A 24072-nucleotide genomic window follows, 5' to 3' on the forward strand; every position below is an offset into this window, starting at 1 on the left:
TCTGTTGAGTTTAACGGGGATTAAATAAATTCTCAAGACTTTTAAGACTACAAAATTCAGTCATGTAAATACTGCAAGGTAAAACACTTCCTTCATGCACCAATGACATAAAACCCAACTTTTAAACGTTTCGTTTTTCTATTTCTCCCAAATGGCAGAGACTGTTGAATGACAAGAATTTGAATCTTACAAAGCAAGTCGCACTGTGGAGCACTACTGTGTCCAGACAGACCACAGTCCCACCTTGCTGAAAAACTGCTGAAGATGGGAATCTTTTTTATCCGTCAGGTGTGTCCTGTTTTGAGATAATATTAAACACATCACATTTGTTTGTTTTTTAAGCATTTGGACAGAAAAAGTAGGTTTTCCTGTAAACGTTGGCAAGTTGCTTCAAAGACAATTAAGCATTTCCAAGTACCTCAAAACCTACAGCGTATCATATTAAAAAAGTGAAAGTTACTAAATAAAATAATTCGGCAACGGATAGTTTTCAGGTAGACCCCACAATGAGTAAGAGTGGGCCAACAGGCAGATATAGACTACGAAGAAAAGTGTTTTCAAATGATCTTCAGCATAAAAATACCTCTGTCATTCTAAAAGAGGAACACATTTGCAGTGTTAGTATTTAGAAGCTTTCCAAAGAATCAGGAGCACACATCCCAGCAGATTTTGGAAACGCCGCTTTATTTTCCAGTGAATATCCAACTTGCAACACTTGTATCATTGCTTAAGAGCCCTCAAATTGACAAAATACTAAAATCTACAGCTCCAGTGCACAGTTAATTAGATATCGAAATCTTAATAAAAATTATCAGTGCAAAAATAAAAATGAATTCAGTATGCAGTTAAATGCATTTTGTTATAAAGATATTTGGTCTTTGAGCGCATATACATCAAATAATCTGGTAAGAGAGAAGCCGTTTTCAGTCTGTGCTCAAAACAATCAAAACTATTCCACACCCAATTCTAAAGACAGGCAAGAACTAACTTTTTCTTTTTACATGGAAGTCTGAGCTTAGTTACAACATTCATCATGGGTACATAAGCTGAAAAACATTACAGAGGTCACCTTCTATTCAAACAGGGGTTGTTCTAAAAGAGGCCTTCCTATTTTTCATGTGTGGGATACTTCTGAGACATCTACGTTTTTTCCATCCACAACAGAGAATTAACAACATTCCAGCGTGCCCCAGTGTCGTCAAGTCCTCTTTTCAGTCCAGATACATGATGATGATTGATGAAGCTGTTGGGCCTACAGTAGCGGCAGAGCAGCTTGGCAGGAATTCAGTGTTATTGAAAGAAATCTCAAATACTCATTCCATCTCCTCTACTAACTTTAATCACACTATCAACATGCTGCCAGGAACGGAGCCTTGACACCAAGCCATAAGCTTACACAAGCAACCATTGTTGGCATATTACTGTTGCAATACAGGTAAAGGGTAAACTCTGTTTATTTTTACCTGTTTCCATTCTATATTGGACACCAGCTAAATTATGGAAAGATATTTCCTGTACTAACGGTTAGCTTGCAGCAAATTTCATTAAGGTACTACGTCTCATTTTGCTTGGTTAATGACCTGATTAAGTTAACTTCTTCAGTTACACTGCTGTGAAATGCAAGATTTAAATAAAAGAAAGCAATACAGGAGCTTCAGGTACCCGTAAGAGTAAGTTAGTTAAGAAAGCAGATCAGCACTACAGGCGCTTTACCATTAATCTGCTCATTTGTTATGCTGATAAAGAAACAAAAATCTTTCCTCAATTGCTTCATAAAATTCTGACGAGCTTATCCTAAGTAAACCAACAGCATGTCAAATAATTAAGGTAAATACTGTACTAGCTACAAAGCTAATGCAAAGACCGATATGCTTCTCATAATTACTTTTGAGCTTGTTTTGGCTTTGCGTAGAACAGTAAAGCTTAAAAAGAGAGGCCTGAGACATTTACAGGGAGAGAAAAGAAATTGTTGTCCAAGCTCACTTAGCCACTTCTACGTTCGCAAAAACCATTTATGTCTCAGCTCTACTTCATAATACTGAATATACAACCCAAAAGTTGGAATTACAACTGGATTTAGAACTCTGTTGAGATCTTTCATTGCTAAAGCTTCAAAGTAAAGTATTCCATAAAACAAGTTGGTTCTCCTGAAATCTATGAACAGGATTTACGGTTTTCCCAGTGAATTCTCAGCTAACTATGGCTGGAACCCGTTACACCTACTTTTTGGGAAAGGGCTGTGGCTGCACACTGGGATAGTTAGTATTACATTAGTCTCTGTTTTCCCAAACGATGTGATACTCTCTGCAGATGGGAGAGAATTCTAGTTTGCAACTCCCTGAGCTGATGTAGTCACACAATGTAATTTCCAGGTCCACCTTCCAACAAACGAAGAAATACTGGCATTCTACCTGCCCTGAACAAAACAAGCAGAGATAGGCACTTAAGTTGAAAGTATGCAAACCTCTTCTTCCCATACCAAACCTGTAGAGGAAATTCTCCTTTTTTCTTACATGTTTCAGCTTTCCAAAATAATCTCAATTCAAGTCAGAAGCAACTGAGTATTGGCACAAACCCAGCATTATTAAAAAAGAAAAGTCTTAAAAAGAAACATATTTGGCCAGTTCCTTCTCCATCTCAGAATACTGCTCTTTGAGGCGCTCCATAGCTTTTCTGTGCTCTTCGTCCACCTCTGCTTGTTTGTTTCGTTGTTCTTTCATCAATTCCTCCCAGTGGGCTACGCACTTCTCTTCACGAGCCATCAGCTTGTCCGCCTGAAGCTGAGAGGAGGAAAATGGGAAGTTTTAACAACCGTTTCCAGATTAAAACAGAGGGTTGAATGAGATCTACATAATGTTAGAGTATCAGAGAAACTGGGCTTTTACTTCAGTAGAGGAAAGTGAAACTGGCAAGAAGACATCTGAAAAGGTGAAACTAAAAAGAAAACATTTATTTTTATAAAGTATAGTCAAATCCAAAACAAAGGGTAAACTGTCTACGATAGTATTAATGCGATAGCATTAGCAACAATGGCTTTTCTATGCTACAGTCTGGTGAAAATTAATTAAATAAATAAAAAGACACTTTAAAGTTACCAGTTCGCCTAGTTCGCTTCTGTTAGTTTCTAAAGATCACACTTGATGCATTATTTGCTCCTCTGACTACTGACAATGTTAGAAGTACTGTAAGCAGCTGATATAAATATGTATTATCTCACAAAGATTTTATTTTAAAATGAACTTCTGATTTTGGGAACATGGTATTCAGTGTTCTTAGCCCCTTAGTTACGAAACAAAGCAAACAAACAAACAAAAAAAATCAGTAAATGGATGCTGCTTTTTTGTTTTTTTTTTTTCTTTTCTTGTGTTCACACAGAAAGAAGGTGCCTACTGACACAAACAGACTCAGGGAGTCCACTGTTCTGAAAGTAATCAAAAGAGAAATAACTTAAATAAAATGCATCTAATTTTCAATTAAGTAGTCTTAAAAGAACCACGAATCTGCATCTAGTACAGCAAGCACAGGCAGGCCTGTATTATATATGATACAGATTAAAAATGCACTGGAAGCATTACCATAGCTGATTTATGAGGAAAATTCTAGGCCCACTATATTTCATATTTGAGAGTGCTAGACAAAATAAAATTTTAGAGAGTTATGTACGTCCATTATTTAGGTATATATGCATTACTAGAGCTTAAAGGATCCACTGCAACAGTCAAGACAACATTTGAGGTTTTATGCTAAATACATGTAAATAGCATGCTTCTATGTTTCACAACAAATTATGATGGTTAATAAAACATGTATAAATTGTGTCAGCCAACCCTTCAACATATTGCTCCTCTTTTCTTGACATTTGCTACTTTCCCCTTGAATGTCTCATTTGTTGAAACGAAAGTATTTTTTACATTCTTGAATACATTTTTAAAACTAGAAGCAAACCACACTTGTATCTTCCCACAATGCTTATGTTCACCATAGTCATCAGATACTAGTCTTGATGAAAAGCCTCTAACACTAAAAGGAAAGAGTGAAATAGAATATAACATGGATATTCAATGTTTTTAAACTGGCAGTTTGTGTTTCTGCTTTAGCCAGCTAGCTCTCACTGTGATTAATGTCTTCCTTTATAAATAAGTTATTTTTCCCCTTATACTTTCACACTGCTTGGTTTCTGGTAAGTCTGATTCCTTTCACTCTCTTATCTTGGAAAAAAAAACCCAAACAAAAACCCCATAAATCTAGCTATCTAGAAAGAGAGATCATACACACATCCAATATGCATGTCAAAATGAGATGTACCTCTGTGGATTGCTTGCATGCAGTATTAACAGTCTGGCCTCCTTATAATATAAGTGCTGAAGTCACAATAAATCTAGGCAGTTGTTCTTGTATTTGCTCCGTCTCTCAGTAGAAGAGAGTATTCATCCTTCTTTTATTATCCTTTTTTCTCCTTTTTAATATATTAGCAATGATTATTTTTTATGTACAGTACTTCTGTGTAGAAATAAATACTATCACACAGCTTCAACAGACATCTGGCATTTTTGTCAATTGAAGGCAATGGGAACCCATTCACGTATTCTTCAACACACTCTATGTGTTCTTTAAGATCACATATTGTGGGTTAAATATACCATTTTTGCCATCCAGCATTTTATATACATTGTAACAACATTATGCCAAGATCCAATTTGTTTGCAACAGATGCAATATCAGCTACTAACAAAATAGACTGGTGTACACTACTAGTTTGACCTGTACACTACTTCATATTCAATAGGTTTTGAAACTGTCAGTGCCTCATACGCTTACTGACAGGATTACACAGCACCTACCCAAACCACACTTCAGCTAGACTAACCCATGCTCCTCACAAGAGTAGTTTGCAAGGAACATGAAACTCATGTTGCTACTTGCTATTTTCATCTTCCATTGCACCATTTCTACCCAAGGATATAAAATAATTTACCTGGTAAAACAACTGAAGACATTTATAGAACATGAGATAGCTAAATTTAGTCTATCAAAAACCTGTGGTCTAACTCCTTTCTTCTCCCAGAAAACATCTTGCCTTCCCCTGCTCAATCAGTCTTTAGCTTGTTCTGGTGCAAGAGAAGTGACATTGTGAAATAAAGGCATATTAGCAGCTAGGCTACGTACAGTATGCCTAAATAAAAATTTAAACAGTTGAGTACTGAGAAGCAATTGCTCTAAGAGCTTATTCTTTAAATATATAAAGGCAAGCAGCATTCTACTGAAATAGTAACTAATTTTATAGAGTAAGATTTATGTTGGAAATAAAGTAACTCCATATAATTGCAATTTACACCTTTAACAAAGTAAAAAGTTGCAGATATGAATAAACACTTTAGAAAACAGAAAAATAAAATTAAGACATGCTAGAGTAAGCAAGTAAGAATGACAAGAAATACCAACTAAAAGACACCAAGGACTTGAATACTCTTTTTGCTCTCCCACCTTGGTAATGATTTGGAAAACCCCACTGTAGAAGCTCAGTGTGCACCTTGGGCACAGCAGCTCTCCTTCCTAGAAAAAAAATTCAAACCTAGCTGTTCTCAGCAGCACTTTCAGACCATTAACACTGACGGCTGCTGAGTGGATATGTTTGTGTGTGCGAGACAGTCATAATCTTGAAACCAATACTCCTATTCCTACCAGACGAATAGCTGTGTGAACAGCAAAAATAACGAAGTGTGATTCTTAATGGATGCCTGCCTTAGGATACAGATCTTTCAACCAAAGCATATGTTGCAGTGTAAACTTGCTTCTTACTGGAAGTTAAAGAATCCACGCAGGAGAGACCTATGAATGCTATAGCTGTGGGATAAGCTTCAATGGACACTTCAATCTCGTTAGGCATCACAGAACAATATGAGAGAAAAATCCTGACCAAAGACAGGCTCCCTCCTACGCACATATCCAACTGCAAGACCCAAGCTGCAGCAGACACTATCCCTGGAGCTAAGGTATTAAAAGGCTTCCCTCATCCAAGCCCTCTCTGCTGTCTCGTAACAGCTGCTACAGTAGTTCAGCCTTTCACTTAGCAGAACATCACTAACAGGCTCTTGAGGATCCAGGCTCCCATGCAGGACATAGACACCTAGCGCTCCAACCCCCGAAAGATTCAGTTTCTCAGCACAGAAAGATGACTTTCACACTGTAGCTCTGCAAGTACCCTTCAGGTTTGCCCTATATGGTGCTTTCTTACCACAATGCTCTCCACTCCTATCGCATCCTTTTCATATCCAGTGCTATTAACTTCACTGCTTTATTTAATTGACCATGACACACAGGAGGAAAAACTAATGAAATCAAGACACTATGCAAAAAAATATTGTGCCCGAACTGTAGTTGTAGCTGTAGCACAGCTAGAAAGCATAGAGGTCCATATAGGTAGACAAAATAATCTCTCTTGTTAAATATGCCATTGGCAGTCATGAAAAATCTTCAAAATACAAAGCTTTTCAAGATGTACAGACATCTTGGCATGGATTTGCATTGGTTAAGTCAACAGTCACTCTCAAAAAGCAAACAGTTTCCAAAAGTCAACATAATTAAGTATATTAGTGATCTGTAGAGACAATACTGAGTGTATTTTATACTATCAATTCATAATTTCCAAATTTATAGATTTGCAACAAGTTTGTTTTCCAGAAAACAATACACACAGAATTTGATAGTGTGCCTGGCAAATTAATTTCTAGGGTGATTTTGTAAAGATGAGGAAAATAACATCTTCATTTTCAGATAACAGAATTTCAGGTTATTTTCCATCAATTTGTTTTTAGGAAGCTTTCCAATGTTGTATTACATTTCTCACTCCTCAAAGTCTGGCTACTTAAAACCGAAGAAATAATCTCAATCAATTTAAATATTAATACAAATTGGTGCTGCTATCTTAAGCGTCAGGATCCTTAGTTATGAAGCATTAACTCATTGCACATTTAAACTCATGCTGAGTAGAAAAGAGCATGTGAACATCATTTAAGAGGAGCAATCTGAAATACATACCTTCTCTTGCTAAATGTGAACTGAGAATTGAAACAAAAAGTTAAGGCTCTAGGTATCTCCTACAGCTTGCCGACACAAGTATGACAACAGTAAGAAGAATGATTGATCTCTAGAGATCTGTATCACCTCAGTGACGCTCCAATAATTCTTTTGTAAGTTAAAAACAAGTTATCATGAATATAATAATTGTTAGTAATTCACACTCCAGCTTTTGCATGTTCTCAGAAATTTTGCATTCAGGAAAGGTTTAACAGCATTCTGAGCAACCTCAAACATGTTACCAGGTCTCAGTGGTTTAGGTTTAAAAAAAAAAAATTCATTCCTAATAGAAAAAGTATATTCTAGTGAATTATCGGTCCTCCAAAATTGTAATCTGCATTTACAAGGTAAAAAAGCCAGCCATATGCAGAATATGCAGAATAGTCCATGTTTTGAGATGTTAGAGATACATGATAAAATATCTTTTTACTTAAAAAAATCTAATTCACATATCCCAACTCACAAGACAGCCTTGGTATTACAGGGCTAGAGAATACTGTGGGATCAATCTCTACAGTTTCCCTAACCTGATGTATTCCCCGGAGCAAGCGAAAAGAGAGAACTGCAAACCTTTTGCTTATGGCATTTACCCTGACAGTGGAGACCTATTTCCAGTTCCTTATACACTGAGTAATTAAGTTCTAGATAACTGATGCCAATAACTATCCTGAATATTAAAACAGTTTATTATTCTTACATGCTTTTTTAGTCAGTTGTTTCAAAGGAACAGACACCCTCTATCTGCTTGGTTATTGAGTAGATTGAAAAGAGTAACACTGTCATTTCTATATATACATACATATATTTATAAATCCGAATTCATCAAGTCAATGACTCATGTCAAATATCTTAACTTCCAAGTCAAACAATAATCCAAAGACCTTCAGTCGCTGGGCACCCATAGGTGACCTATGACACATTAAGAGACATATTACGGAGCAGATCATCTTGAGTGACATCATGCAGCACATACAGGACAACCAGGTGATCAGGCCCAGTCAGCATGGGTTTATGAAAGGCAGGTCCTGCCTGACTAACCTGATCTCCTTCTATGACAAGGTGACCCGCTTAGTGGATGATGGAAAGGCTGTGGATGTTGTCTACCTAGGCTTTAGTAAAGCCTTTGATGCTGTTTCCCACAGCATTCTCCTGGAGAAACTGGCTGCTCATGGCTTGGACGGGCGTAATCTTCGCTAGATAAAAAACTGGCTGGATGGCCGGGCCCAGAGAGTTGTGGTGAATGGAGTTAAATCCAGTTGGTGGCCAGTCACAAGTGGTGTTCCCCAGGGCTCAGTACTGGGGCCAGTTCTGTTTAATATCTTTATCAATGATCTGGAGGAGGGGATCGAGTGCCCTCTCAGTAAGTTTGCAGACAGCACCAAGGCTCTACAGAGGGATCTGGACAGGCTGGATCAATGGGCCAAGGCCAACTGTATGAGGTTCAACAAGGCTAAGTGTCGGGTCCTGCACTTGGGTCACAACAACCCCATGCAACGCTGCAGGCTTGGGGAAGACTGCCTGGAAAGCTGCTTGGTGGAAAAGGACCTGGGAGCATTGGTCAACAGCTGGAAGTGTGCCCAGGTAGTCAAGAAGGCCAATGGCATCCTGGCCTGTATCAGAAATAGTGTGGCCAGCAGGAGTAGGGAAGTGATCGTGCCCCTGTACTCGGCACTGGTGAGGCCGCACCTCGAATACTGTGTTCAGTTTTGGGCCCCTCACTACAAGAAAGACATTGAGCTGCTGGAGCGTGTCCAAAGAAGGACAATGAAGCTGGTGAAGGGTCTAGAGCACAAGTCTTATGAGGAGCAGCGGAGGGGGCTGGGGTTGTTTAGCCTGGAGAAAAGGAGGCTGAGGGGAGACTTTATCGCTCTCTACAACTACCTGACAGGAGGTTGTAGCGAGGTGGGTGTCGGTCTCTTCTCCCAAGTAACAAGCGATAGGACGAGAGGAAATGGCCTCAAGTTGTGCCAGGGGAGGTTTAGATTGGGTATCAGGAAAAATTTCTTCACCGAAAGGGTTGTCAAGCATTGGAGCAGGCTGCCCAGGGAAGTGGTTGAGTCACCAACCCTGGAAGTATTTAAAAGACGTGTAGATGTGGTGCTTAGGGCCATGGTTTAGTGGTGGACTTGGCAGTGTTAGGTTAACGGCTGGACGTGATGATCTTAAAGGTCCTTTCCAACCTAAACGATTCTGTGATTCTAAGAACTTGAAATTGCCTTTGCATACTGATGCTCAGTTAGGAAGCACTTCCATCTTATCACAGAACACAAAAATATAATAGACATTCTGAATAAGTACATGTTCATATTTCAGGAAGGTGGAAGAACTGGTTTTTCTGAAGTCCAGAAAACACTTGCAGTAGTAATAAATAAATTCTGATCTGTTAAAATTAGTATTTTTTACTGTCATAAAGAAGGAAATAATGCCTACAGGTTTGAAAATGCAGGTACAGTTGCATGAGAAAGTAATCCCTTTTTCTCCTTTAAAAAAAATATATTTGGAAGAATAGTAATTCAGTGTTAATTTTCATTACTTTTAAACTTGGAACTTTGCAAGACCAACCCCACTATGTAAAAGATAAATTGAAATAAATTCTGGCCCATGCACAGTCAGCAAAACACTTAAAATGAAATAAAGATTTACATAACTCCCAGATTGCTGAAAACTTCTAATTACAAATTTTGGATTGCTGGTAATGATTCAAAATCCAGAAACAGGTATCTTGATTTTTAGGTTTCATTCTTTTGTTTCCAGGGCTGCCAACCGGAGAAACTGTAACTTGCAAACTAACAAAATATCACCAAGAACAGCATATACAAACATGAAAAATGGTACACATTCATAGAACAGCTTTTCAGAGTATAGCCTAATTTTAATTCCTACCTTTTGTCATTTAAAATGACTGCTAAAACAAACAAAACAAAAATCTGTAAAATAACTATAGTCTAAACTTACAAGTAAAAAAACCAACCAACCAAAAAGAAAGAACACAAGTTCTTTCTGTCAGACTTGATTAAGTCTGCCCCTTAAGTCAGACTTATTTATAAATTAGAAAACAGCACCTAATAAGCCCAGCATAGCCATCTCAGAAAACAAATAAAGTCCCACTGTTCTCCTCTTCCAGTCAGGAAGTGTCAATGAATTTGCTTTGCTATTTAATTATATAAATATACCAGTGCATGATAACAAGACAGAAGCCAGTATTATGATACCATGTTCAGGCTTCAGAACAACACATTTTGTTCTTAGGTAAAACCTCATGACCTTTGCAACATGGGAAAATAGCCGTATGAACTAAAGCACGCAGACAGATGTACCTGAGCCAAGAGGAAGGCTTAGGTAATTCATGATATTGTATGGTATCGGTATAATATTTAGCCAGGAACCAAGAAAAGAGAGTCTCAATAATTAGCTATAAATTGTAATGTTTTAAGAATTAGACAATCCATGCTGTAGATTTCTATTTCAACCAAAAGATCGTTTAACTGTCAGCAAAAGTACATTATGCTTTAGGCTTTTACTATCTGTGTTACTGACTAGCACTTACTATCATCTACTGCACAGAACAAAACATTTTTACCCCACCTGAAAAGATCTACAAGGTAGTACAAATGGTATTTCTCCATGGCTGTTAATTTGGCAAAATTTGGATAGATTTTGTTTGTTTGTTTGTTTGTTTAATCAGAGAATCATCTCCTCACCCCCAACACTCTTAGAACTCCAGCTCTATCCTCCTCTAAAGTTTCCAGCTCCAGACCAGACTGATACAGCTTTGTCCTGTTTTTGATTGCTGGTTATCCATTCTTTCAGCAATTCCTCTTCTCCAAACAGTATTTCAGCTGTTCTGCTAGAAGCTCCTTCAGTCACCCAACAGAACATAAACCACAGCAAGCTGTTAAACTTCACTTTTCACACGTAACCTGAATTCTTGTCCTCAATTTCTGTCTTTCAGTATAACTTTATAAATACAAGGGTTTGGGCAACTCAAGCTAAGCTTAGAATCTGTTCTATGTTTATAACAATGCCTGCTACTTTTATGAGTAATTTTTTTAATAAGATATTTAGACATCACTAAATTTGGAAGATTTTCAGCTTTCATGTTCATATAAAAAGTTGAAAATAGTTTTGAGTTAAAGTTTCATAATTTGGTTTAGATATAAACCAAAGCTTGTCTGAACTACAAACATAGTTGCTGCCTTATTAATTCCTGTTCTGGGAATTCCCTTTGGTGTGTTAGCAAATTTACATATTTTGGCAGTGATGTCTTTCATATTTCTTTTATATCAACACCTAAATTCAGACATTAGTTATTTGGAAAAAATCTAATCTGATTGTGAAACCATTTTTTCACTCAATAGTGCATACTGCTTGAACGTGAAAGATAGTAAAGCCTTCTTGTATACAGTACTGACTCACGTAAGTTGGTTGTATTTATTTCTATCCTTGTTTTACTGTCAGCAAAAAATTAACATTTGTAAAAACATCAAATTTTTCAGTAAACTTTGTTTTTAGTATTAATTGGGATATTTTTGCTGAAATTAAAAAACACAAACAAAAAACAAAAATACATCAAAAAAAAACCAAACCAAAAACCCCACCATTTGAGGGAGACATGGGCTTTGAGAAATGTTATCATACTAGTTCATGCTACAAGCAATTAAGAGGTAAGACCATAATGGGAAGTGCTAGGTAGCTTCCAGTATAAGCCTGTACCCTTCTACATAAAACTATTTAAAATAGAAAGAAAAAAATAAGAATATAGTACACAAGAACAGGTTTACAAAGTATCTTGGAAGTCTTCTCTAGTTTCTCCCACAAGCTTAAAGTAATCCACAGCTTGAACTACTAACTAAATGTTACTGATCTGGATGGGAAGACTACTCAACGAGACAGGGGATTCTATGAACGCTTCTTTCAGAAGAGTGTAGGTTCAACTCCTGCCTGGCTCCCAAAAAGGACTGCCGTGGTTTAACCCCAGCTGGCAACTAAGCCCCACACAGCCGCTCACTCACTCCCCCCTGGTGGGATGGGGGAGAGAATCAGAAGGGTAAAAGTGAGAAAACTCGTGGGTTGAGATAAAGACAGTTTAATAGGTAAAGCAAAAGCTGAGCATGCAAGCAAAGCAAAACAAGGAATTCATTCACTCCTTCCTATCGGCAGGCAGGTGTTCAGCCATCTCCAGGAAAGCAGGGCTCCATCACACGTAACGGTTACTTGGGAAGACAAACACCATCACTCCAAACATCCCCTCCGTTCCTTCTTCTTCCCCCAGCTTTATCTACTGAGCATGACGTCACATGGTATGGAATGTCCCTGTGGCCAGTTTGGGTCAGCTGTCCTGGCTGCGCCCCCTCCCAGCTCCTTGTGCACCCCCAGCCTTCTCAGTCAGTAGAGCATGGGAAGCTGAAAAGTCCTTGGCTAGTGTAAGCACTGCTTAGCAACAACGAAAACATCTGTGTGTTATCAACATTGTTCTCCTCCTAAATCCAAAACACAGCACTGTACCAGCTACTAGGAAGGGAATTAACTCTATCCCTGCCAAAACCAGGACACAGTGACACTCCTGTAATCACAAATTACTTTACACCCTAAGTGAGAATGTGGTAGGGACAACATCATTTTCCTTTTGTTACTTGGCTGATACCAGTAGCTGAAAGGAACTGCTAAAAAAGATAATTAGTAAAGCAAGTAATCTTAATATTCATTCTATTCAGCAGAAATTGAATTAATTTCACTGAGGGCTGCTAACACGAATCACTTGACACTCGATCTTACCAAAACCCCATTATTTTTTCAGAACACATGATTTCAGAAAGAAAAGTAAGGAAAAAGAATTTCTCCTCAAGTAGTTGAACTACAGTGACACCTTTTATCTATAATTTTAAAAAGTTACCTACCTGTTACTACTCACATTTGGAAAGTTTCAAGCCAAAAAGTCTTACTATACAAGCTTAAAGAACCACTACAAATCCTGAATAGCTATTAGTATTGCTCCACTGCACATTAAAAAAAAGAGTGGAAATACACAGCTAATACTGTAAAAAAGAATAGTTACCATTCTTATTAAGTGACTGTTCATTTTATAAATTATAAAATTTTGTATTAAAGTTTTACTTCAAACAAACAGTAGCAGAACTGTAAGAATTTCCTACTTAAGCTCTCTACCAATATCTACACTAGTGTTAGACACAAGCGACCTTTGTCAGGGTTCAGCAGTGTGCTATTCGCACAGTACCAGTATTCAACTGCAACCGGACTGCCCATCTTCATCGATTACAAAAAGGAAAGAAAAACACAACTATCAGCTTACATAAATCAATGTGCAGCCTGTTTTGTGCAATGGCCACAGAAACGTCTTCAGTTTTTCTGAACTAAATTATTATAAATAACATTTTGCAAGTAAAAAGATAACACAGGAACACAATCATGAAGGAGTAATGGGAAAACATGAAACTAATTTCTTGTATAATTTTCCAAATTTTAGATTCAGAGCACACGTATTTCAAATGAGCAAAGTGTAGCCAACTGAAAAGATTCCGATGATTCGCATGTTCCTATAATATAGCCCTTCATTAAATAACCTATCCACAAGTGAAAAACACACTTCCTTTTCAACAAGCAATATATATAATATGGTCAATGTTCTCGGCTAACTAGGAAAGATTTACATTTCCATTCTGGTAGGTTAGTAGGTGTTTTTTGTTCCACAGAAATTTTTTTTTATATTTAAGCTTTCCCTGTATGTGACAAATATTATAGTCTGAACTAGGAGGGAAAATAAAGCAAAGGAAATACAAAAAAAATAGTTTCCATACATCAGGAGATTGTAGGAAGAGCTAGCGATCCATTAACTTTGCAGTCCTAGAACATATATGCTGCTGCAGTTTGCATTTTATAAGTGCAGAAATCACCCCAAACGAAGTTTTACTGCAAGTATATAAGTATAGAAAAATATGTGCTATACTGAAGGCATGTAGACTTGCTGTAGAAGCACAAGACTCTTACTTAGGTCACATTATAAAAATCTATCCATCCATCCTTTACCTTCATCTCTTCATGCTCCCTCTCTTGGAGTCTATGGATCATATCGTTGGCAGCTTGCACTGAAATAACAAATTACAGTAAATCAGCGTGCTGTTCTAAATCAAAGAGAAACTCCCCTGAAAGGGATTTAAAAGACATGAGGCCGTTGCAAGTCAAAGGTTATATTCCACTGTGCCACTTAACTCTGCACAAAAAAGATTTGTCTGTACTTGCAGAAAATGCTTTACATTGATAACTGTATATAGGCATACCACTGAGTTCAGCCCTTGTACGTTCTAGAAGCCAAAAAGAGAAAGGCAGCTAGGTTCTCTTGTGTCCATATTCCTTAGTGTTGCTGACAAGCTAGAGTGCACTACTCAGCACCTCAGAAGACATCAAAAAAACTCTCAAGTCAGTAAGCAGAAACAGGTGACCAAGCTCTATGTTTTAGTTTTTGGGGTTTTTTCTTATTTTTTCCCCATCAAATGTAAAAAGTGATTTAGTATAAACAGTCTACATGAAGACCATCTTTATGCTGGAGCCAGCCTCTTCTGTCATGAGACTAAGCCCAGAAAAACTTGTCAGTGGAAGTAAGAACTGTATTCCTACGCAGGTTTTTTTCCTAACTTACTTAACACTTAATTAATGCAGAATTAAATACACTAATTTCCCCGAAGCAGTAATTTCTCCCACTAACACATCCTAGTATCGACAAATACCTTACTTTTTTATCATCATCTTAAAGCAAGTGGTGACTTCTCACACAAGGAGGCAGGCTCCTGCCCCCCTGAGGACTTCTGGTTACAGAACAGGTTCACTGCCCTCGTAGCTGACGAGGAGCTGGGAGCACCATGAATTGGAGCATCTGGTGGCTGAGCCCGAGCCACTCAGGACCATTAGAAGACAGTGGCAACTGATAGTTACAGCAGACTCCCTACGGCAGGGGACGGAGGCTCGCCACCTGTCGGTATGCTTTGTCATCTAGGGAGGTTTGCTGCTTGCCAGGAGCTCACATTCAGGACGTTATAGAAAGGCTACTGAGGCTCGGACTATTACCCCTGCTGCTTTTCCATGTAGACACCAGTGGTACTGCAGGGTGACCTAAGAAATATCAGGAATGACTACAGGGATCTGGGGACGGTGGTCAAAGGCATGGGGGTCCAGGTAATGTTCTCCTCAACCTTCCTGGTGAGGGAGACTTGATGGATCTTTGGGGTTAACAGCTGGTTGCACAGTCAGTGTTGGCAGCAGGGTTTCAGTTTCTACAACCATGAGACCCATTCTGAGCATCAACAGCTGCTTGGAAGAGATGGGATCCACCTGACTAAACAGGGCAAAAGTACCTTTGCCAACAGGCTGGCCAACCTGGTAGGGACAGCTTTAAACTAGAAATGACAGGTGAGGGAGCGATTCCTCAAAAAAAAAAGTAAAGAAGTTGGGGATAGGGTAGGCAAACCAAGGATCTGGGATGATGGTAACAGAAGGGACATAGCACCCTTTTCAAGGATCACCTCCTCCAAGCTCAAGAAAGGTCCATCCCAACAAGTAGGAAATCAAGCAAAGGTGGCAGGAGGCCTGTATGGATGAGCAAGGAGCTCCTAACTGAATTCAGACTTAAAAAGGAGGTGTATAAGGAGGTGGAAGCAGGGGCAGGTGACCCAGGAGGAGTACAGAGTTGCTGTCCGATCGTGCAGGGACAAGGTTAGGAAAGCCAAGGTAGATCAGGAATTGAATCTGGCGAGGGATGCGAAGGGCAACAAGTAAGGATTCTATGAGTATGTAAACAGCAAAAGAAAAACTAGGGAAAATGCAGGCCCTCTGCTGAATGGGGCAGGGAACTGGTAACAAAGAACATGGAAAAGGCCAAGGTACTCAATGCCTTCTTTGCCTTAGTCTTTACTATAAAGATAAGCCTTCAGGAATCCCAGGCCCCTGAGACCAGAGGAAAGTCTGGAGCAAAGACAACTTACCCTCAGTGGAGGAGGACCAGCTTAGGGAGCACTTAAACAAACTGGAAATATTTGAGTCCACAGGGCCTGACAGGTTGCGTCCATAAGCGCTGAGGGAGCTGGCTGATGTCACTGCGAGGCCACTCTCTCTCTTTGAAAGGTCACTGCAACTGGGAAAGGTTTCTGAAGACTGGACTCCTATCTTCAAGAAGGGCAAGAAGGAAGATCCGGAGAACTACTGGCCAATCAGCCCACCTCAATCCTGGGAAAGGTGAGGGAAAAAAGTCCTCCTGGAAGCATTTCCAAACACATGAAGGAGAAGACGGTGATCGGGAGTAGTCAGCATAAGTTTACAAACCGGAAATCATCCTTAATTGACCTGACAGTCTTCTACAACGCAGCGACTAGCTTGGCAGATGAGGGGAAAGCAGGCAATGTTGTTTGTCACAGCTTCAGTAAGGCTTTTGACGCTGTCTCCCATAACATCCTCATAGACAAGCTAACAAAGTATGGGTTAGGTAAGGGGACAGTGAGATGGATTGAAAACTGGCTGAACAGCCAAGTCTAAAGTCTGTGACCAGTAGCACAAAGTCAAGTTGGAGGCAAGTCACTAGTGGTTTACCCCAGGGGTCAGCACTGTGGCTGATACTGTTTAACATCTTCATCAGTGACACAGATGCTGGAGCAGAGTGCACCCTCAGCAAGTTTGCAGATGATACAAAACCAGGAGAAGTGGCTGACGTTATATGGTTGTGCTGCCATTCAGAGGGACCTTGAGCAACTGGAGAACTGGGCTGAGAGGAATCTCATGAAGTTCAATGCGGGGAAATGACAAGTCCTGCATCTGGGGAGGAATAAGCCTAGGCAGCAATACACACTGAGGACCAACAACACAGCCTCGCAGCAATAAACAAAGGCCAACAGCATCCTGGGCTGTATTAGGAAGAGCACTGTCAACAGGTCAAGGGGGGTGATCCCTCCCCTCTGCTCAGCACTGGTGAGGCCACACCTGTGGTAGCGTGTCCACTCCTAGGCTCCCCAGTAAATGAAAGAGATGGACTGGCAAGTCCAGCACACGGCTACAAAGACAATTAAGGGACTGGAGCATCTTTCATGTGAGGAGAGGCTGAGAGAGCTGGGACTGTTCAGCCTGGAGAAAAGAAGGCCCAGGGGGGATCTCATCAATGTGAATAAAGATCTGGTTGAAGGGAATGAAGATGAGGGAGCCAGACTCTTCTCTACAGTGCTCACTGCCAGGAGAGGAGGTAGTAGGCACAAACTGAAACACATGAGATTCCATCTGAACACAAGAAAATGCTTTTTTCCTGTGAGGGTGGTCAAACACTGGTACAGGCTGCCCAGGGAGGTTGTAGAGTCTCCATCTGTAAATATATTCAAAACCCACTGGACACAGCCCTGGGCAACTGGCTCTAGCTGCCCCTGCTTGAGCAGGGAGGTTGGACAAAATGACCTCCAGAGATCCCTTCCAACCTCAACCATTCTGTGATTCTATTACTAACGATGTATTGCACAGCTGATCGTTAGAAAGTCAGGGAGTAGTATCACAGGTTCACCCCATTTAGAAGGTGTTACAACATATGCCTTATTTCCATGACTAAATTTTAAGTTTCAAATATTATCCTGCAATCGTTTTGTGTGTCATCTACCATTTGTTATTATTTATATGGCATCTGACATATGCAGCCTTTACATGAAATTAAATGCTTATACAACATGCTATACAGAAAATATAACAAAACCCACACTGGCATGTTTCAACTGCATAAATTTGGCAGCTAAAGCTATATAGCCACTCTCCCCTGAAATATCTTTTTGAGAAGCTATCCTGGTGAAAGAGTAAGGAAAAAAAAAATCTGAGCAATCTGAGCAATAAAAAATATATTAGGTGGTTATAACTATGAAACTAGGATTAGCGTACAAGAATTATTACTACTACCCTATTTATGACTAAAGATAATAATAATAATAATAGCACATTTCATATCTATACGTGAGCAAGTTTTGTTTTAAATCACAGGAGACAGTATTATGCTCTCCTGTGGGAAAATTAAGAAACTTGAAGGTCACACCACAGCATGCTTGCAACAAACCAGAAAATCGAAATTTTGTCCATGGCTTTAGCCAACATGGAGCACCATCCTGTTTCTAAGTGAGTTGTAAAAGATTGAGCTGAAATAGCTTCTACTCAAGTCAACAAAAAGCTTTAATGTAACCTTAGCAAGAGCTGTGTTGGCTGGACCAATAAATAGCAAAAAATGTCCCTGTTGTTTCCCTTTTAAAATTTCACAGAAATGAGAAAAAAGCACATAAATGGTAGAAAATTTATCCAAGGACGGTAATTTTTCCACAAATTACATTCTGAACCCAAACTATTTATATTATTCCTCAAAATGATACAACAAGGGAAATAAGAAGCAGCTTGCTTACATCTCTTGAATGCTTCATTCAGATTGTCATGCATTGCCTGCTCACACTTAGGAAGAACGTGTTCATTTGTTTCAAAGATTGTGTTCTTTAGATTTTCAAGTACTCGTAGTTCTCGGAGGCCACGTTTTTCCTGCCAGAAGAATTGAAAGAAAATGAGTGGCTAACAAGGAATTCCACTTTCCAAAATGAGATGGTTTCCCAATTGATAAACTAATAGCTTTATCTCAAAGACTATAGCACTGTCTATTAATGTGTTACTCTACTTATTTACCACAATTGATAAAATAAGTTTGTGAAAAGAGAGAGTAATGCTCCATTCTTCACACTAAAATACAGGAATACTTTGAATGATGCTTCTGGTCCTCGTGAGAAAAGTTTGTATTTACTAATAAAAACATTGTGCCAAAAAATGTGTTGTTTTGTATGGGTAATTTAGAGCATATCAAAAACAAGACAGAGAAACAGAGCTTGAAAGCACTGTATTTTTATAACTCAATTGTTACGGAGAAATAACATAGCATTGATTCTGCTTGCTTGATGTCTGACCTTCCAGATTTAGCATGGTATGGGGTTAAAACAATGCAAGTAAAATTGTTTTTACTGAAGCAAAACAATGAAGTCAAGACTAAAAGATAACAATCACAGCTGACTAAAGAGGCAGCTCTTCTTCTGGCTCAGTACTGATCATTATTAATTACAAGAAGAACAAACTCTTGCTTTATTGTTTACATAAAAAATAAATAAATCTATTTTTCTGAAGCCACAGCACCACTTCCATTCTAATTTCACCAGCACTTTCCTTTAGACAATGAAAAGTATTCTAGAATCTGCTCCAGCCTGCCACCTGCCTCCTTCCCCCTTTTTCCCCTCTTCAGAGTTATAAGTAGAGTTGCACACAAGCATTCCTGTACCGAAAATTGTTAATCATAAAGCAATTCTAAATAATAAAAAAATATTGCATCACATGAAGTGGGCAATTGGATCATCATACCTCCATTAAACCTTCAGAAACTGAGGCACAGACAAGTCACGTCACTTAATTAAACAGGCTCCAGACTTCCTGAATGCAAATCTACATTCTTTACATGCTTGACACTAATCATTGAAAGAAAAAGCATATGTCCTACCAATACCAAAAAATATCTGATATCTCAAAGTTAGAAACAAGTGTAATTTTTGGAAGAAATTCTAAGTTGCAAAAATGTAAATAATCCTCTGCTTTGCTATTTCCACCCTAAAAGTATAAACCGCAAATTAAATTTCAAGCTGAGATCTAAGAATATATGAAATTTGTCTAAGAAATAGAACAAGACTTTAAGTGCAATGAGAGAAATATATGAATTTAATTAAAACTTTGTAACTGAGTTTAAAATCTTCCTTCCTATGAAAAGCCATGTCAAATTATTTACTGTATCCCATGACTTATTTAGGGAAGGCAAAGAAAAGAAGTCATTCCTTATAACTCTCAAGCCCATACGATACAGATCTGATGAGAGTTTAGTTCTCGTACTTATTTTGCTAGACCAGTATGGAGACAAATTAGACCTGGTTGAAATATTAGCTACAATCGGGGTAGAGGAAGCCATTTTAATGTAATTTCTTTTTCAAAACCAGCTCCGCACACTAGAATTTTGAGGTATAACTATATTTTCAGGACTAATTTTAAGATTTTACATCCCACATTCTTTAAGAACGAAAATCTACTCAAAATAGCCTTTTGTTGACACGTGATTCTACTTTTCTAAATTTTTGCTGCCATCTTGTGGAAACCGTATTACACTTTCCAAGCAAAGTTGTATATAAACACTTCTACACCTTCAGTACTTTAGCTTTATTTGCAGCCAATCAGATAACTTTCACTCAATTTTTAACGATTTTTTTTACTTTGCATAAAGTGTTGCTCTTCTCTTCCAGTAATATTACTTTCTTTCACAGAACAAAAATTAAAGCAAAATTAAATTACAACTGTGCCAGTTGAATCCAGCTGAAGCACAAACCGGTTTCTTAATCAGAGGTAAACCTGTACTGGCCAACAATATTTCCCTTGAATCGAGTAGACTTCTCTAACGTGTTAGGACTACATCATTCTCCTACATCAACATTCCTGCCAATCTTTCGCAGGAAAAGTATTTATGCCCTTTTCAAAACTTTTTAAATAAAAAGACCTAAATTACTGCCTTGTTTACTAAAGATGCAGACATATACTATAGGTGTGTTAGTCATTTTGGGCAAGAAATGCATGTCAGATCTTTCTGAAGCAAATTACATACATATTATAATCTCTAGAGAGATGCTAACCTTGTTTAAAGTCTCAGACTGTGAAGGTTATACAGCACCCAATAAGATACGAATACTTACTTCAAATTCTTTAACAAAGTAACGTATTTCTCCCTGAATTACTGGTCTGTGATCCAGTAGTCTTGAATAGATTTCCCCAACATCTAGAAGATTAATGAAAGTCAGATTTTTAGTTTTTCTCTCACACTCCATGCTAGGCTACACAACAAAAGGTAGCACATCATACTTCGATGCAAGAGGCACGACTGCTCACCAAATACATACAAAATCAAAAGAGCACCAGAATAATATTTATTGGCTGCCTTATCTATTCAGCAAACCACCAACTTAGATAAAATGCAATGAATCAATATTCCAGGGGCCACAGACACCTTTCTGCAAGGGTGAACATTCTCCACTGTCTCTCAGCACCCTCTGTTTCAATCCTCCGCGGTACAGCTTCCATATCTGACTGTTAACAGCGGTAAAAATTTGACACAGCGCAGAACTACAGGCTGTGGGAGTTTTCTGCAGCGAAAAACAAGAGGAAAGCTCACTGCAAAGGAAAACTGTTAGCACTTTCTTGTGTTCCAGGGCCAAAGACCTGAAACTTCCTCTTGAAGGAGAGTATTTACAACATATACATGTATGAGAAATAGGCTTGGCTGCCATGCAGAAAAAAAGCCCATTAAATTTAAAAGCACTCTGATAGCACAGCATTTAAAGACTATTTCAAGAAATATACAGTGTAGTTCCAAGCACTGTAAACTGATACTGAACTGGCACTGCCATCTAAAGGAACAGTCCTACTTTTTCTCCTGTCCCCAACCGTTTATTCCTACCTGTGGCTTTCCCTCTCTACTGCATCCACGTGTATTTCTCCAACACCCTGAATCCCACCCCATTCAAAAAAAAAAAAAAAAAAAGCGTAGAACGATTATTTCAAATTTGGGGAATGACATGATTGCAGTAAATAAAGTATAGGCTAAAACACTTAGTTCAAGCGCTTCTGTGTACAGATTAACCGGGACAAAACGCGGGTGCTTGGGTGAACACGACAAAAGTAAGAGCTTCCCAGGAACTTAATGCCAGCGGCAAGGACTCCGTGGCAGATTCAGCTTCCCAAAATAAAGCCACGCAGCCGCCCGAGTTTCAAACTCCAAGAGACGGAAGCCAGTTAAGCCTCCTAGGAGCCTAACTTCAAACCCGGTCCCGCTTCACGGGCCCGCAGAGGGCTGGGAAGCGGCCGAGGAGATAGGCTCCGCAGCGGCACTCCGCCCCGCTCACGGGACGAGCCTCCCCCCAGGCCCCGCAGCCCGGGCAGGGCCGCGCGCCCCCCTGACGGCCCGCAGCCCCTCAACGGCCCAGGCGCGCGCCCCCCGCCCCGCCCGTCTGCGCTGTACACGGCGGGCTCGGCCACCGCAGGGACCCAGCACGGAGCCGGCCCGGTCCCGCTCTTTACCCTTTATGATGGGCTGAATCGGGGATCCGGCCGCCAGCGCCTCCCGCTTCCTGTCGCCCGGCAGCGGGGCCGCCCCGCTGCGGCCGGGGGACGCGGGGCCACCCCCGCTCATGGCGCTCGGCGGCCCGCGGGCAGCCCGGCCCTTCCCCGCCCGCCGAACTTCCGCCTCGCCTCGGTGCCTCGGTGTGAGGTCATCGCCGCGCGCCGGCCGCCCCGGCGCCCCGACAGCCGCCGTTGCTGCGGTAACGGCGGCGGGCGGGCCGGCCCTGGCCTCCGGCGGGCACCGGCCTCCTCCGGCGGCGCCCGCTGCTCCCCCCCGTCGGCTGCGCTGAGGAGAAAGGTTTTTACACGGAAGGAAGCTGCTGCCGCCTCGGGGGAGCTGCGCGGCCCAGCCCGGCCGGGGCTGCCCCGTCCTGGCACCTGCATCAGGGGCGTCTTCAGTGCAGAAGCCAGCGCGTGGCTTTCCCAGGGCCCAGCGCCGTGCATGTCTGAAAAAACAAACCAACCAAACAAAAAAACCCACCAAAACACCCAGGGCTTGCTTGTTTGTTAGCTTTTGTTTTAGGAGAAGAGACAAGCACTCGGACAAATCGGTTTGCTTCTGAGTGTAGCGAAGGTGAATAGCAAACGGTTGGACTTGTGGTCTACAAAAATTAAGAGCAGTAGTCTATGTCATAACTATAAAAAAAAAGGCAAAAAAAGACTTAAAATCTCTATACATTTCTCTCAAAACCATTTGAGAGTGTCAGGATATTTTCAATATACTTCCCGCCCAATAAATTAAGTATATTAACTTTCTTCTGGGATTTTTTTTTTCTTCATGCTACATATACTCAGTATCTTTTAGAACAGCTTGATCCTTGTTTAGGTTATTGCATCTATATAAATGCAATGACCTAAAATGGTATGTGTAAAACCGTTTTTTTACACATCCTTTTTACTTGCAATACATACCGCACTGCTCGGTGTCTTTGTACGGTCAGTGAAGGAAGAACTGGACCACAAATTGGTCTGCTGCAACCTACAGTGTCCTGACCTGGAATACCTGAAAGGAGCCAGTTTAGCTGGAACAATTACTATTTTATTAGTAGAAAACAGGAGTAGTATATATTTCTTCGTTAGAAATTAGTTCTGCCCATGTTCTACTCTGCATAGCTTTCATAAGTAGGAGCAATTGCCTGGCTGATGGGGGGGAAAAAAAAAAAAGAGACTTTTTTTCTTTTTTTTTACTGTCTGAAGCTATTGCAACAGACACAAAAAAGATTCTATTACCAAATTCTGTGTGTCATCATCAAAGCTCAGAAACTGCTCACTGAAATCACTATAATAATTTTTTTTTGACAATACATATAATCTTCTAAACACAGCCTTGAAAATGAGTGAATTGGTTTTGTTGAAACAATCTCCCCCCAAATCTGTCAAAATATGGTTAAAATCTGTTTAAATAATAAAATGAATCTTACATGGGGAAGTGTTCAATACTTCAACTAAAGTTATTACTAAATTCAGCATAAATATATATCTAAAATATTTTTCCACTCCTTCACTGTTACGTAGTCTGTAAATATTACGTTGAATAGGCAAAAATTAGCAGAGATAAGAACAGTTATTAAATATACTGTTCCCTTTCACATATTGTGTGTCCCCCCCAAAGTAACCATCTCTTGCAAACTCTAGATTAATATTTATATTTTTCCACTTGGATCCAAAGCACGTAAGCACTTGACAATCACCAGTAAATTGCATTAGTGCTCATACATTAATAATATCTGGAGGATATTCCAGCTGGCTTGACGATCACTAATAATCAGGGGTAGAATTGTTCAAACATTAATT

General features: G+C 39.7%; 1 protein-coding gene across 1 annotated transcript; it reads right to left on the reverse strand.

Moving 5' to 3' along the window:
* Positions 1 to 663: 663 nt before the first annotated feature.
* BLOC1S5 (biogenesis of lysosomal organelles complex 1 subunit 5) lies at positions 664 to 22362 on the reverse strand. Its single transcript, XM_076330506.1, has 5 exons — positions 22237 to 22362; positions 20856 to 20938; positions 18498 to 18627; positions 14122 to 14180; positions 664 to 2780 (listed from the first exon to the last, which is right to left on the reverse strand). Exons 1-5 carry the CDS (start codon positions 22346 to 22348, stop codon positions 2601 to 2603), a joined length of 564 nt encoding a protein of 187 aa, XP_076186621.1. The 5' UTR covers positions 22349 to 22362; the 3' UTR covers positions 664 to 2600.
* Positions 22363 to 24072: the final 1710 nt, after the last annotated feature.

The sequence above is a fragment of the Aptenodytes patagonicus genome, chromosome 2 (genome assembly GCF_965638725.1).
Source record: "Aptenodytes patagonicus chromosome 2, bAptPat1.pri.cur, whole genome shotgun sequence".
Classification (NCBI taxonomy): domain Eukaryota; kingdom Metazoa; phylum Chordata; class Aves; order Sphenisciformes; family Spheniscidae; genus Aptenodytes; species Aptenodytes patagonicus.